The sequence below is a fragment of the Trichoderma harzianum genome, assembly GCF_003025095.1.
Source record: "Trichoderma harzianum CBS 226.95 unplaced genomic scaffold M431scaffold_9, whole genome shotgun sequence".
Taxonomy (NCBI): Eukaryota; Fungi; Ascomycota; class Sordariomycetes; order Hypocreales; family Hypocreaceae; genus Trichoderma; species Trichoderma harzianum.
In genome coordinates this window covers 90,926-103,545 of record NW_020209257.1, presented here as the reverse complement: position 1 = coordinate 103,545, position 12,620 = coordinate 90,926, and the positions used below count along the sequence as shown (strand labels likewise).

Sequence of the window (12,620 nt, the reverse complement as noted above, 5' to 3'; positions counted from 1 at the left end):
TGGATGCGACGTTGTTGATGCGAGTAGAGGGGTAAGGGTTGTACCAAGTGTAGCAAATTGCATTAAACCCCTGTAGATGCCAATCATCACATCACAGCTGGATGGGTGGCTTCTCTAGGAGTGGTGGAAGAAAATAAATAGATATGAGACTCCTACATTATGGTGTCATTATTTATTCAAATCAAGTTTTCAGCACTCGTGTAGAATATGTAACGGTGGGATTCAAAGTGACATTGTCCATAGCTCAAATTGAATGTCTGAATGCCCTTTATCGGCGTATATCTATACATGGACTTTGAGTATACTTTGACTATAAAATACGCGTTGTGAAAAGGGTTCCTAAAGCTTTATACATGTTATGCTTTGGGGGGTAATTTATAATGATATATTTATATATATCGACAATGTCAGCGCTACAAATTTATATCCTAGCCTTGAACCTAAGAAGTGGAAATTCCTATTATTCTGCATGTGTATGACATCTAGAGTGGAGATTTATGTAAGAAAAAATGGAAAAAAGCTTATGGGAACCTACAGGTCCAGATTTGTATCTCCATTAAAGAAGCACTGCCAAGTTTACGCGTTGCATTCAGCTGGCAAAAGTGGCTTAGATCCTAGCTGCAAATGAGGGGATACAACTACAGTACGAAGTAAACGAAACACGATTATATTCTAATAAACGCACGAAAGAAAGGAAGAGGGAATTATACTTCTAGAATTCCACAGTTCATGTGCTTGTTGACCAAGCCTCTTGGTATTCGTTGAGAACAGCAGGACGAGCCGAAACTCACGCAGTTCACACATACAAGTAAAGCAAACTCTCTCGCAATGGCGACTTTTCCAAGTTTCAACAAATTTACTGTGCAACATGTAGGAATTTGGCCAAGAGCCGCTTTTGTATGCAGTGGGTGGTAGGCCCCGGCCGCCGGTCTCATGGGGATACCCCTGACTGTTAGATACATGTACTCGTACAAAGTACGTGTAACTTGCCCCCACACTCTAGTTCATTGCATCTCTGTATGAGCAATCTCAGTATAGTCTATTTAGTTGGTTCCCTTCCTCCGTAAGTTAGCTTGTTCACATGCTTTCTTGGCCGCTGCTAAAAGTCAATTCTCGTGATGCTCGAGGGAACATCGCCGAGTAGTAAGGTCCACGTCACATGGATTAGTACTCCGCCCGCATTTTTGCTTACAGCATTGGTACGGGGATGTGTATTCTTTATCTCTAGCGTCTATTGAATGTCCCACTGCCGTGTTAATAATCTTTATGTCAAATCTGCATGGCTGGACGGAGCTGCTTCCGTATCCCCCACAGGGGTTGCAACAATGCTAGTGCTGACACAGCAAGGTTGCAAATACTGCATCAATCGTTGCCAAAGTCTCATGCTAGGGCTACATATGCAAAGAGTGTCTCGCTGTTCAACGTTGTATCTGGCCCCAACTCGCCTAAAGACCCATGTATTTTATTTAACTCGTTCGCTTGCTGGAGTCAGACTACACAGTTCTCTTACAGAGCATGACTCGAATCCTCAAGTTGTCTGCATGTGTCGGACCATACCATTTCCCCACCCACTATCTGAAATAAAAAGCACAAAATACCAAACAGACAGAAAGCTGACATGCACTCTACATGCATTATGACTCTGCAGAGCTCCAGGTCGAGGAACTCTGGGAACTATCTCTCCAGGAGTTCATTCCAAATACAATTTTGTTATCACCATTATTATGGAACAAGATTTTGGGTGAGATTTCCGCCCAAGCATGAAGTTGCTTGACAATGCCCAGTTTGGACAGGAAATACAGCTCACTTAAACATTGGCCGGTAATAGCCGTTGTTTTACTAATTGGTTTGTAATTTGAGGCACTTGTCGCTACATACATGTGATCCTTCAGCCTCGTCACGACTATAGAAATTAATATCATATTCCGAATTGATTGGCTGCTATGCAGCGGGGATTTGTTGCTGCCTAACCTTTTGCCCGCTTCATCTTGTCATTTTGGGCTTTCTTCAGAAAACTCGAACATTGCAAATGACTCTGTCTACAGAACACATCCACAAAAATTCTTAGAAGTATTGATTACCTGTACCTTGCGAAGGCCTCTTCTTCCATCCCTTGTCTCAACCCATTCCATAAAAGGACATCATGGCAAACCCTGAAGTATATGCTGTTGGTTGGATCTGCGCCATAAGTACAGAATACGTTGCTGCGCAGGCTTTTCTAGATGAGAGACACGGCTCTCCGAGTAGCGTCTCTAGACATGATAACAACGATTATACACTGGGGAGAATCGGACAGCACAACGTCGTCATAGCCGTTCTTCCTGACGGAGAATACGGGATAGCTTCTGCGGCAAGCGTGGCGAGAGACATGCTCCATAGCTTTCCAAATGTCAGGATTGGGTTAATGGTCGGCATCGGCGGCGGCGCGCCCAGCCTAAGCCATGATATTCGTCTCGGCGATATTGTTGTGAGCGCTCCTCGTGATGGAATGGGCGGCGTCTTCCAATATGATTTTGGTAAAACAATTCAGAATCAGAGTTTTCAGACCACTGGATTCTTAAATCAACCGCCCACAGTCCTGAGAACAGCAATGGCAGGGCTCAGAGCTCAGCACGAAGGCGAAGGACATGATATCGAGACCACTATTCGTGAGATTCTCAATCTAAAGCCACGACTCCGGAAGAAGTACACGCGGCCGGATCCAAGCAGCGATAGGCTGTATCGAAGTGATGTGGTTCACATTGAGAATGATGGCGCTGGCTGTCAGACTACATGCGGCGACGAAGCAGTGAAATTGGTGTCACGCTCAGTGCGGACGGAGGAGGAAGATAACCCGGCTATCCACTATGGCCTTATTGCTTCTGCAAATCAATTGATGAAAGACGCTATCATGCGTGATAAACTCGCCACCGAGAAGGGTGTTTTGTGTTTTGAGATGGAGGCCGCTGGACTTATGAACCAGTTTCCGTGTTTAGTCATTCGAGGCATCTGTGACTATTCCGATTCACACAAGAATAAGGACTGGCAAGGGTATGCCGCAATGACGGCAGCTGCTTATGCGAAAGATTTACTATACCGCATACCATCGAACAAAGTTGAGGCTGAACAGAAAATTAAAGACACCTTGTCGCACGGTCAGTCACCCGTCGATTGTGTGGACTAGAGTTTGAGGATAGTTACTTATATAGCATTAGTTGTGAGCACTGTTGACCATACGGAAAAGGCATGGAAAGGAAAATAAAGACATTGGGATCCTTGACTAGGTGGTCTTACTTGATTACTATCCTTAGCAGCGTAATTTTACCAGAATGCAAGCCACAATTAGCCAATAAATTTCAGATACAGTAGAATATGACTCTTAGCTGGATTATAGTAGCTAGACGCTCTTCTGTCCCGATATTCTCTATTCTTATTACACGTAGGTACATAATATTGCTGCCGAATACATCATCAAGTCTAGGATCTTTACTTGCGTAAGAGAGAGTTACTCTCCTAATATTGTATTTGTAAACGATGAAATCCTTCTAATAAATGAGAGAAGAAGTTCCAGGCAGCCGAATAGAGGCTCCAACTCACGCCTTTGACCTTTGCAGGATCTCATCCACAATACCTAGATAATCCTGAGATCTGTACGGGACAAACGTGTCTTTGATTCCTAAACCACCCTTTCGTTTCGGCTTTAGTCCCATATCTTTCATCAATAAGTCAATGAAATGCTGAATCCCACTACCAGCACTTGGTTCTTGGGATAAATTCTTCCGAAAGCTGAACGCATTTACTTTTGCAATTTCATAGTCTATGTCTTCCTTGTTCTTCGAGATGCCAAGGTCGACGAGGTTCTCAAGCCAGCAGATTGCCCATAAAGCAGAGACTTCGCTGAGGATGTGAGTTTGAATGCTGATTAAGTATCCTAGAAAGATGAGGGAGTGGTCATCTGCCGCGGCTAATGATGAAGGCAGCATGTATCGATATAGACGGTATGGCGTTAGGGCATCTGCTGTCCTGCGTCCAGGAGAATCTTTAAGAATTGGCAAAAGCGACAATATGTCAGAATCAGCTTTTGTATGGAGCTTTTGCCAATATTCTGTTGAGACGTCGTCTTCGAGCACCGCAGGCTTAGGTAAACCTAAAGAAAGTCCGAGCGCAGGATCGAATAGGACATCTTCACTCGTCCATCCCGTACCAAACACCAGAGCCTGACAGCTGATGGTTTTGCCATTGGAGAGATGAAGAATTTGGTCTTGAGCAGACGTGATACGCGTTCGATGAACTGTAAGGAGACCGTCTGGCTTACTCAACTCTGAGATGAATTTGGGACAGCTGTGCAAAGCTGCACCTCCAGCCGCCGAAAACAAAGCACTGCGGCAAGTCGTGTTAGTATTATGTTCAGTATCGTATACCTGCGAATTATTCGGTTTGCTTCTTAAAAGACTTACCTGTTACTCTCAGGCAACAACTTTTGCCTGTTTTCGTCGGTCATGTCTGCATAGAGTCCGCCCGTTTTCGTCTTCTTCGTCGCAAAAGACCAAAACTTACCAATGAGCCACGTCCCCAGCTTATTCTTGCCGCTGTAGAAGAATCTTCCAAAGAAAGTGTCGATGCTGAAGATGCTGACAGAAAACACGTCCTTCCATCTTCCAACAAACTGGCCGACGTGATAGCCCCATTTCAGTCGAGTGCTAAACATCATGTTAGGCCCGTTGCCTTTGTCGCTGATGATCCAATGCACTTTCTTGCCAGCTTCGATGCAGAGGTTGACAGCATCAATAGCTGACTTTCCACCTCCGTACACTGCAACACTCTCAACGTCTGCTCCAAGAAGGGCCTCGTACTGCTGCCCGATGTTTTTGGTGTGTATGGCCAGGCCCTTGAACTCGGCCATCGCCACGTCGGGAAATTTAGGATTCGAAAAGTTTCCCGTGGCAACAATTAGTTTATCGCAGTCAAAAGTCTGCGAAATTTGCTTCCCACCATCACCGGTGTTTTGAGCATCGACGATCCATCCCTTCTCTAGTGCTCCTCGGCGAACATTCGTGACTCGGTATCCAAATTTGCATCGCTCCAGAAGATGGAACTTTCGAGCATACTCGTGCAAATACTCGTGGACTTTCATGCCAGGCAGTTCATCCCAATCCTTGAGCCCAACGACGCCGGGCATTGGCAGGTCGCTAAAGTCGAACAGTCCCACGGGGCCATCCGCTATAAAGCCCGGATAGCATCTTGCCTTGGACCACACACCACCTACTGTAGACTCTGAGTCCAGAATCGTTAGAGATATCGCAGGGTTGGCCTGTAGATACCTATACTGCGTTAGCAAAAGCTGAATAGATTCCTCGTGTTTCTTCTCAGAGTAGGTATGGAAGTCCTATACGTTTTTGCTGCAGCCAGGCCAGCCCACCCTATCTCTAAGTTAGTAATGTTCTTTGCTTTTTCGGATTTCACTTGGATGCAACTACCTGCGCCAATAATAATCACTTTTGTCTGTTGCTTGATTTGTTGGGCCATTGCTGACTTGACCACGGCTTGGTTCAAGTGATCGGAATCTGATCTGCCAAGCGATTATAAATCTAGAAAACCCAAGACTCGAAACATTCACAGCATTAGGAAAATACAGATGCAAGAGAAAGTCAAGCCCAAAGATTCGCAGATAGGCTTGGTAGCCCCTAAAGAGAGGCTACGGATTATTACCATACTGTAAGATACACGTAAGCACCACTCAAGAAATCCCCCCTGTTATATGTTTTAGTCTATAAATTCTAACTTGAACCGGCCTTAAATCTCACCTCGCTGCGTAGCCCCTATATGTCGAATGTGCGACACCTCTACAAGTCGCATGTTGATATCACAAGTCATTAAGCCGAGTATACTTCGTACAACAGAGGCCTTTTCCCCCAAAGTACAAGAAGACGTGGGCTCACTGTGACAAATCTATACTTAGTAGATGGATTGAGCACATCCTCAATTGATCCTTACCTTTCATCACCTACAAATACTCCGAGCTCATGAACAGGCTACAGAAGCCGCCTGTCAATATTGATGGCAGGAACGCTAATGTAATTTAGTAGCCAGGCACTTAGATAACATTTAATATTATCAGAAAGAATCGGGGAAAAGAGAGATTGATTTCATCCGTAAAAGCAGGTTAATTAATACATGTAGCTACACGAAAAGTCACATCAATGACATTCGCTACATCACCATCTAGGCGGCTACCTATAGTCCATCGTGACAAAATGTTGCCGTTTCCCACTAATCATCTACATCTTAGATAAAAAGAATATCATACCCATCTCTTAGACGGAAATCTTCAGGAATTGGCCCAGCCTTGTCAACCAATACCCAATAGCCTGATTGAGGTTGAAAGGTATCATGCTGGTTTCTGTCTTCCGTCGCAGACGATTTTGCTCCCACAAACCCAGCTATCGCAGTGGTTTCGTAGCATGTGAAACTTCTATAGTCTAAAAACATTATCGGAACTTCGGCCAGCGCGATTGGAACATCCGCAGCACGTATTATGGGAAAAGCAGTATCGTCAATGATGAATCGCTTCTTATCCGCTGCCGGTCCTTCAACATCGCGAAGCTGGTAAATCTTCTTACCCTCGGCATCCCAATAGCAAAAGGCGGTGATCCATCCGGAAAGGGACTTTACCGTACCGGATCCATCTTTTCCGGTGTGATGGACCGCCCTCATCCAGAAATCTTTGGTTGTCTGCGAGTCCGGCTTGTCAAATGTTTCGACCATTTTCTCCGCCACTTTGGTAAGAAGGCTACTCCAGACTGAAAGTTCCTCGCCATAGGTAGCGATTTTTGCAACTTTCTCGACAAGTTTGACCCAATCTGCTCTCTCTCCAAGGAGTGTAACACTTGGAAATCCGCACCCACCCTTTGCGATATATTCAAAATATTCCTTCACAGTCGCCATCATAACGACTGCAGCGGTGGTTACATCCTCACTGGTTGTAGTTGAAAAGTTTGGCAACATCCACGACTTGAAGTTGGGGTCGATTACATTCCTTTCTATCAGATCGGCAAATGCTCGTGCAAGCGTGTTGAGGTCGACGCACTGAGGGCTCACCAGCCCCGTATCTACAACGAGCTGCTTTTTCCCTTCATGGGTAACGAAGAATCGCCTCATTTCTTCAGCACGACCATTGACGTAGAAGCCGAATTGAACCATGATGGCAAGCCATACATCGTCAGGGCGCAGCGTGAGATGGAGGTCTTGCTGGAAAGCACGAATAATTCCATCAACGAATCCATTTCTGTAGGGTACCAAAGACACGTTGTTCTTATCCATGTCTTCAAAAGACTGGTAGAGTACTTGGCGCGATTCTGGTCCAATCTTCTTGTTTGTTTGCGCAAATTTTGCATCCAAGGCCTCAATCGTCCAAGCTTTAGACGCACAGCGCAGTAGCTGGGCGGAAGATGTAACAGGCTCGTCTTTGTTGACGCCAACAACATCTGGATTTGGCCTGGTCACGACATGTGAGCCATTGCTACTCTTAGAGTCTGCAGAAGCTGGCATGGTCTCTGTGGAAGGTGGAAGATGAGGTAAAGTATGATGGTGGCTTTGCTGATGTGGATATTGATGGGTATTGATGACTTGTATGTAAAGGTCCAATAGCTCGAGGAGACCTGGACCGCATGAGAGGTATTTATAATCTTGGTAGAGTGGGATCATGGGATATACACATGCATGTAGGCATATGTCAAGTATACCAAATCTGCTTGGTGACTATAGCACGTACTTTCAGAACAAGTTGTTTCAGACAAAGTGAATTAACCAATACTAATTATGCGTGTAGCAAACGCGAGATACCTAAGGTACATGTACATGTAACCTGCCGTTAATTCCGCCCATTCACATCCCTTTACAACTGTAGATATTTGTGCTTCGAGATCATGGCAGCAAGTGAATGACGTGGCTCCCGTCTCTTGTGGCAATTCACACCTTATGTACTACAACTGGAGTCTTCTGTATCACCGCTTCCCTTCCCTAGATACATGTATCCAAGGCTGCTTTTCGAGCCCCTTCTACCCACGATGTACCGTGACTGTCTCAACTTTGTGGTTGAGGTGGTGAATATAGTTGAATTGGCGTTGATGCAACTAACTTCTTACTATAGGTGAGTTTCACCTCTGTGTCGGCAAAAGCCTTCCGTTTTACAGTAAAGGGAAACAAGTGAATCCGTTGGGCAAACGTCTCCGTTTGTGCAAAGCCGGGAAGAAGTTGTGTCACAATGCTCAGTATCATTCACCTCGTTTGTCAATTTCCATCCGTTTACGGGATCATATGTATATCTGACCTTGAGTAACCATATACAGGTACTACACTTCATATACTAGGCCAAGCGTCGGGTCGATGCTTCCGTTGCAAAGCGACTCCCAACCCTTGCTATAATCCTCCATTCCTTTACCCCATTGCAGCGTTAATCCGCTGATGCCTCCATTCTCTTTGAGTCGCGTCCATTCTTGTGAGAGACCCTCAAAATACCCTACTTTTCCATCACTCTTCATTCCGGAGTCTCGCAAGCCAGAAGCATTGCACACAACGACACCGCTGCCGGGTACTTCTGTCAGGGCGTTCAGCTTGGAGCCTTTTCCCTGGGGATCACCACCAACGATGAGAGTAATAACACTTTTTGAGGCACGCGTAAGGATAGCATGCAGATCCTCATCGACTGTGCCTCTCCCACCAAAATTGGCGAGCAGCACCTTGGTGTTGGCATCGATGCCTAGCCGAGTCGCAATGCTGTCATCCGTACTCGAAATATCTGTGTACAGTAGCAAGTCGTCATATAGACCAGTTGCTTCGGTAAAGCTGCGTGATTTGTCTGACCCAACTGCCACGACCTTGCGAGGCTGGTGTTCAGCGGGCCTCGATTGGCGTAGTAGATATGCAAACGAGAGTGCCGTCTTTCCAGATGCCCCGAGAAGCACCACCACGGCGTTTGCGAGATCAGCATCGCTTGAACTCCAAGGTAGCGGGACTCCAAGCGGGTGGGAGAGCTTGGCCGAGTCCCAAGCAAATGCATATCGGTTTAACATGTAGCTCGTCTCAAAGAAGACACGAAGGGCAGAGTCTAAACCTCGGGACGATTTGTCTGCCTCCAAGTCCAGCTCTGGAGGATACGGTATATATCGGTTATATATCTGCATTTGACCAGCCCTTCGCTCACTTGTCTCCAAGACGTGGCCAGTCTCATCTTCAACGGTTACTTGGAGTATCTCGGGATAACTCCCGATAGGAAGGTAGCCATACAGCTTGGTGCCAATGGGCACTCTATCATTTTTGCTCTCAATCACTTCGCCGTAACCCCAAGCAGATACGCGACCGTACTTGGAGTCATCATTGTATGGTGCAGGCAGTGATGGAATTGTAGCCCAAACATTCCACCAGCCGAAGAGATGGCCAAGTCGTGCATATGTAAAATTGTTCGTCGTATTGGAGATAATCCTGCTACGGATACGGATCTCCCGGGCCGCTAGATCGGGCAGAGGGTCCGCATTGTGGAGAGTGACCAGATACTGCTTTGTATAGTCCGATTTGTCCAAGATTTGAACCTGGGGAGCTGGTGAAGCCATATTGAGTAGCAAAGTGAGTCGATTTTGGTCTGCTGTGAAGAGGCACGAATGAGCACAGTGTAGTGGGAGAGAAGTTGAACCCAACAAAAGTCCAAGCAGAGCAAAGCTTTGTTCACGGATGAGCGCATTAACTCCGTTCCTCGGTATTCACTACATATCGGGCCGAGCGGATCCTCCGTAGGATCAGAGGGTAGCTTGAAGTAAGCATGAGTTCAATGGTAGCAACAAATATGACAGGGATTCGTAGTTGGCTAACTTGTCGCACATCTCTAGGTTTTAGTCTATTCCAACAAAGACACGCCTTTATGTAAGATCAATGGTCTTACATTGTCCTAGTCTTATGCATCTAGCTCCTTGGTTCTATACTTTCGCTCTGTGAGGCCCGTGGAGTTTATGCGGTTTCTCCTGACGCTCTCTCGAACCGTATCGTTGTAATAAGGAATACTCCAGCAAACGTTAATAGTTCCCAACCCAGAACCCCCTCTGTAGCAGTAATCTTCCTCCTTAATTGAGAGGTGATCTCATCACTTCCACGCCCTGATTTCCATCTTTGCCAGCTACAGCTTCCATGATATAATCTGTGACAGGAACTTGGATTTCTCGCTGATCAAGGAATAATTTATTGTTTTCATGCCTAACCTTTATTTCCTGCTGCGGCCTTGACAACACCTTCTGTGATATTTGTTTAGACTTGTGTCTATTGTGTTATCTAAGCATTATTATTTACTTTAATTATGCGTCGAGGCAGTAGTAGATACTGAAGCAAGCGTAAGCATCTGATGCTCGCCAAAGCTGCCTGTTGTTGTCTCTGAAGCAAGCAAACGACCTCTGCTGGTTGTTTCCACTTCCCGCATACTGGCCAAAGCTGAAGCTTCCAGCTCCGATATGAGTTGTAAAGGTGTTTCCAGTTGCGAAGCTGGCAGTATAAGAGTTTCCCTCCCAGGTCACCACGCGCTCAGGGTTGGTGGCAAAGGCAATATTCTGTGAAAGTGGCTCGGTGTTGGACTGAGAGTCATCTGGGTAGTAGACGATGACACTGGTTTCTGGCGAGCCGACATTGGGGCCACAGTTGGCAAGATGCACTCCCCTACATAGAATTAACAATACTGCCCATATAGTACTTGAGGATCTGAGATTGGCTAAAACATACTCGCCAGCTAAAGCGCTGGGAATGAAAAGGGCAACAGCCGCGAGCAGAACAGCGGTAGGTTGGAACATGGTGAAGCTTGTAAGGAGTAATAAGATAGAAATGCTATTTATTGGAGTGTTGAGTCTTACTCTGCAAAATAAAAATCAGGAAATGGCGCTTGGATTGTCTTTATATATCTAGAATTTGTATAGTATAAACTACGTCTACCTATATTTAGAGTCCTTCTAGATGAGGCTCATGATAGGTTGGTATACAGATGGAATCATGCGTCGCCCAACCCCACCAGTTAGCGGTGTGCAGGCGCCTGTAGTAAGTATTTCCAGGTGTAAGCTATTTGACTTATATGCGCCACAACAATTGAGCTTTGGAAAGGAGAGTAAGACTATATACACCTGATGGGTCCATGAGGCGGAAAAATAAAATAGTTGCACAGGCAAATCCACCAATTGCGTATGAGTACGGATACATATTGATATAGAATTTGCGCGAAAACCTCACGTTTTGAAAGCTGGAAAGAGATTGGGGATAGGATAAATAAGAACAAGAGCGACAGATGATGGAAGAGCCAAAGTTGAATGTGTCTACTACGGAGTCCGGTTCCAGAGTTTCACATCTATAAGGTAACTCTGGGTCCCAAGAAACTTGATAGAAGAGATAGTAAAGACGAAGCTGAACGTTGCCGAGCACAACTGAGTAAAATCGCACGTATGAGTATTGCATGCATGTGAAATAAATGTACAAAATCCATTATCAAGTTATAGTGGGTTTCGCATAAATGCAGATGTTATTCCGGATGTAGTAAGAAACACGAAGCATTAGGTTGGCAAGCAAATCCACCAATTGCGTGTGATTGTATCACTATTACAGCTCTCGCTGACGATAAACAGTGGGCGGAAAGAAGCGGAAAGAAGGGAAATCCACACACATGCATCCAAACTAGACATTCACGATAGCTCGGTTGACCGTTTGGAAAGTACTTGCTAGGTTTGCGAGCTACGAGAATTCTGAAAATTGTTTCTATTACACCGTGGTCCTGATGCTGTCTACATGCACACCTATAGCCAGAATGAGGAATTCTCGGCAGCTAGTCCGCAATTCTCTTCCTCTGGCGGCTCATCTTGTGTTTCATTCCGGGTGCTGCATATGCATATTTGTAGCTGCAATATGGATATGTCGGCAACTGGTCCGCAAGCAATTCTCCCCTTCAGCGGCTGCGCGCTTATGCTTCATATGAAGTGCGGGCGTTAATAGCTTTCCAGCATCCACTCTTTCCACGGCGGGAATTTATACTCAAGGATTAATAAATAAGTCTTTCTATAGACTAGAATTTATAATTGTGCTAAATTGGAGTTCGATCTTTGTAAAACAGCCCCTGTAGAGGCGCAATCATTTAGTCCTTCTATCTATATTTGTTATTTATACGATGTAAGTAGCCCCGGGTGCGCATGTTTTAGACAATCCGATTGATCTTTTTTCTAGTACATTTCATCTGACAATGAGAGTGAAAATAAAGGAAAGAGTTAGGAACTTACATTACTTGCCCATGCCAAGTTCAAGGTCTCTTCTTCAAGATACGTAGACTTTAAACGCCGTTGTTTCTGGTCCATCACGTGCTCTTATAGTCTTATATGGCCTCATGTGTTGCGCAAAACATATTTCATATCTCACTTATATTGAAGTATTTGATGAATTTCATGCCCAGTTTTTTATTAAGTTTCATGTCTGATATAACTCTTATAACTGGGTGAATTCCTCTACTACCGAGAGATATTCTTTTTAAGTCAGGCCCTTGTATGTATCTTCCCATACAATTGAGATGCCATGAAATAACCCTAGAGTGCGAACCAGTTTTAGGTCAGGTTGCAGCGATATAAAAATAAAAG

General features: G+C 45.2%; 4 protein-coding genes across 4 annotated transcripts; 1 reads left to right on the top strand and 3 right to left on the bottom strand.

Annotated features, from left to right (window-relative positions):
* Nucleotides 1–1,990: 1,990 nt before the first annotated feature.
* On the top strand, nucleotides 1,991–3,287 carry M431DRAFT_509803 (hypothetical protein). The gene is made up of 2 exons (XM_024919362.1): nucleotides 1,991–3,134; nucleotides 3,195–3,287. Exons 1-2 carry the CDS (start codon nucleotides 2,144–2,146, stop codon nucleotides 3,239–3,241), a joined length of 1,038 nt encoding a protein of 345 aa, XP_024772202.1. The 5' UTR covers nucleotides 1,991–2,143; the 3' UTR covers nucleotides 3,242–3,287.
* Nucleotides 3,288–3,572: 285 nt separating this feature from the next.
* Nucleotides 3,573–7,527, bottom strand: M431DRAFT_496852 (hypothetical protein; the record flags this gene model as incomplete). The annotated part of the gene is made up of 5 exons (XM_024917531.1): nucleotides 3,573–3,716; nucleotides 3,780–4,359; nucleotides 4,437–5,199; nucleotides 5,301–5,305; nucleotides 6,398–7,527. The coding sequence occupies 5 exons, from the start codon at nucleotides 7,525–7,527 to the stop codon at nucleotides 3,573–3,575; spliced, it is 2,622 nt and encodes an 873-aa protein (XP_024772201.1).
* A 730-nt stretch (nucleotides 7,528–8,257) lies between these two features.
* Nucleotides 8,258–9,634, bottom strand: M431DRAFT_509802 (hypothetical protein). The gene has a single exon (XM_024919361.1). The coding sequence runs from the start codon at nucleotides 9,585–9,587 to the stop codon at nucleotides 8,331–8,333; it is 1,257 nt and encodes a 418-aa protein (XP_024772200.1). The 5' UTR covers nucleotides 9,588–9,634; the 3' UTR covers nucleotides 8,258–8,330.
* Nucleotides 9,635–10,319: 685 nt separating this feature from the next.
* Nucleotides 10,320–10,805, bottom strand: M431DRAFT_89973 (hypothetical protein; the record flags this gene model as incomplete). Its single annotated transcript, XM_024924092.1, has 2 exons — nucleotides 10,320–10,674; nucleotides 10,738–10,805. The coding sequence occupies 2 exons, from the start codon at nucleotides 10,803–10,805 to the stop codon at nucleotides 10,320–10,322; spliced, it is 423 nt and encodes a 140-aa protein (XP_024772199.1).
* Nucleotides 10,806–12,620: the final 1,815 nt, after the last annotated feature.

Coding starts and splice junctions, on each gene's coding strand:
- M431DRAFT_509803 (XM_024919362.1), top strand. CDS start 2,144: ATGGCAAACCCTGAAGTATATGCTGTTGGTTGGATCTGCGCCATAAGT. Junction 3,135..3,194: donor TAAAGACACCTTGTCGCACG/GTCAGTCACCCG, acceptor ATATAGCATTAG/TTGTGAGCACTGTTGACCAT.
- M431DRAFT_509802 (XM_024919361.1), bottom strand. CDS start 9,587: ATGGCTTCACCAGCTCCCCAGGTTCAAATCTTGGACAAATCGGACTAT.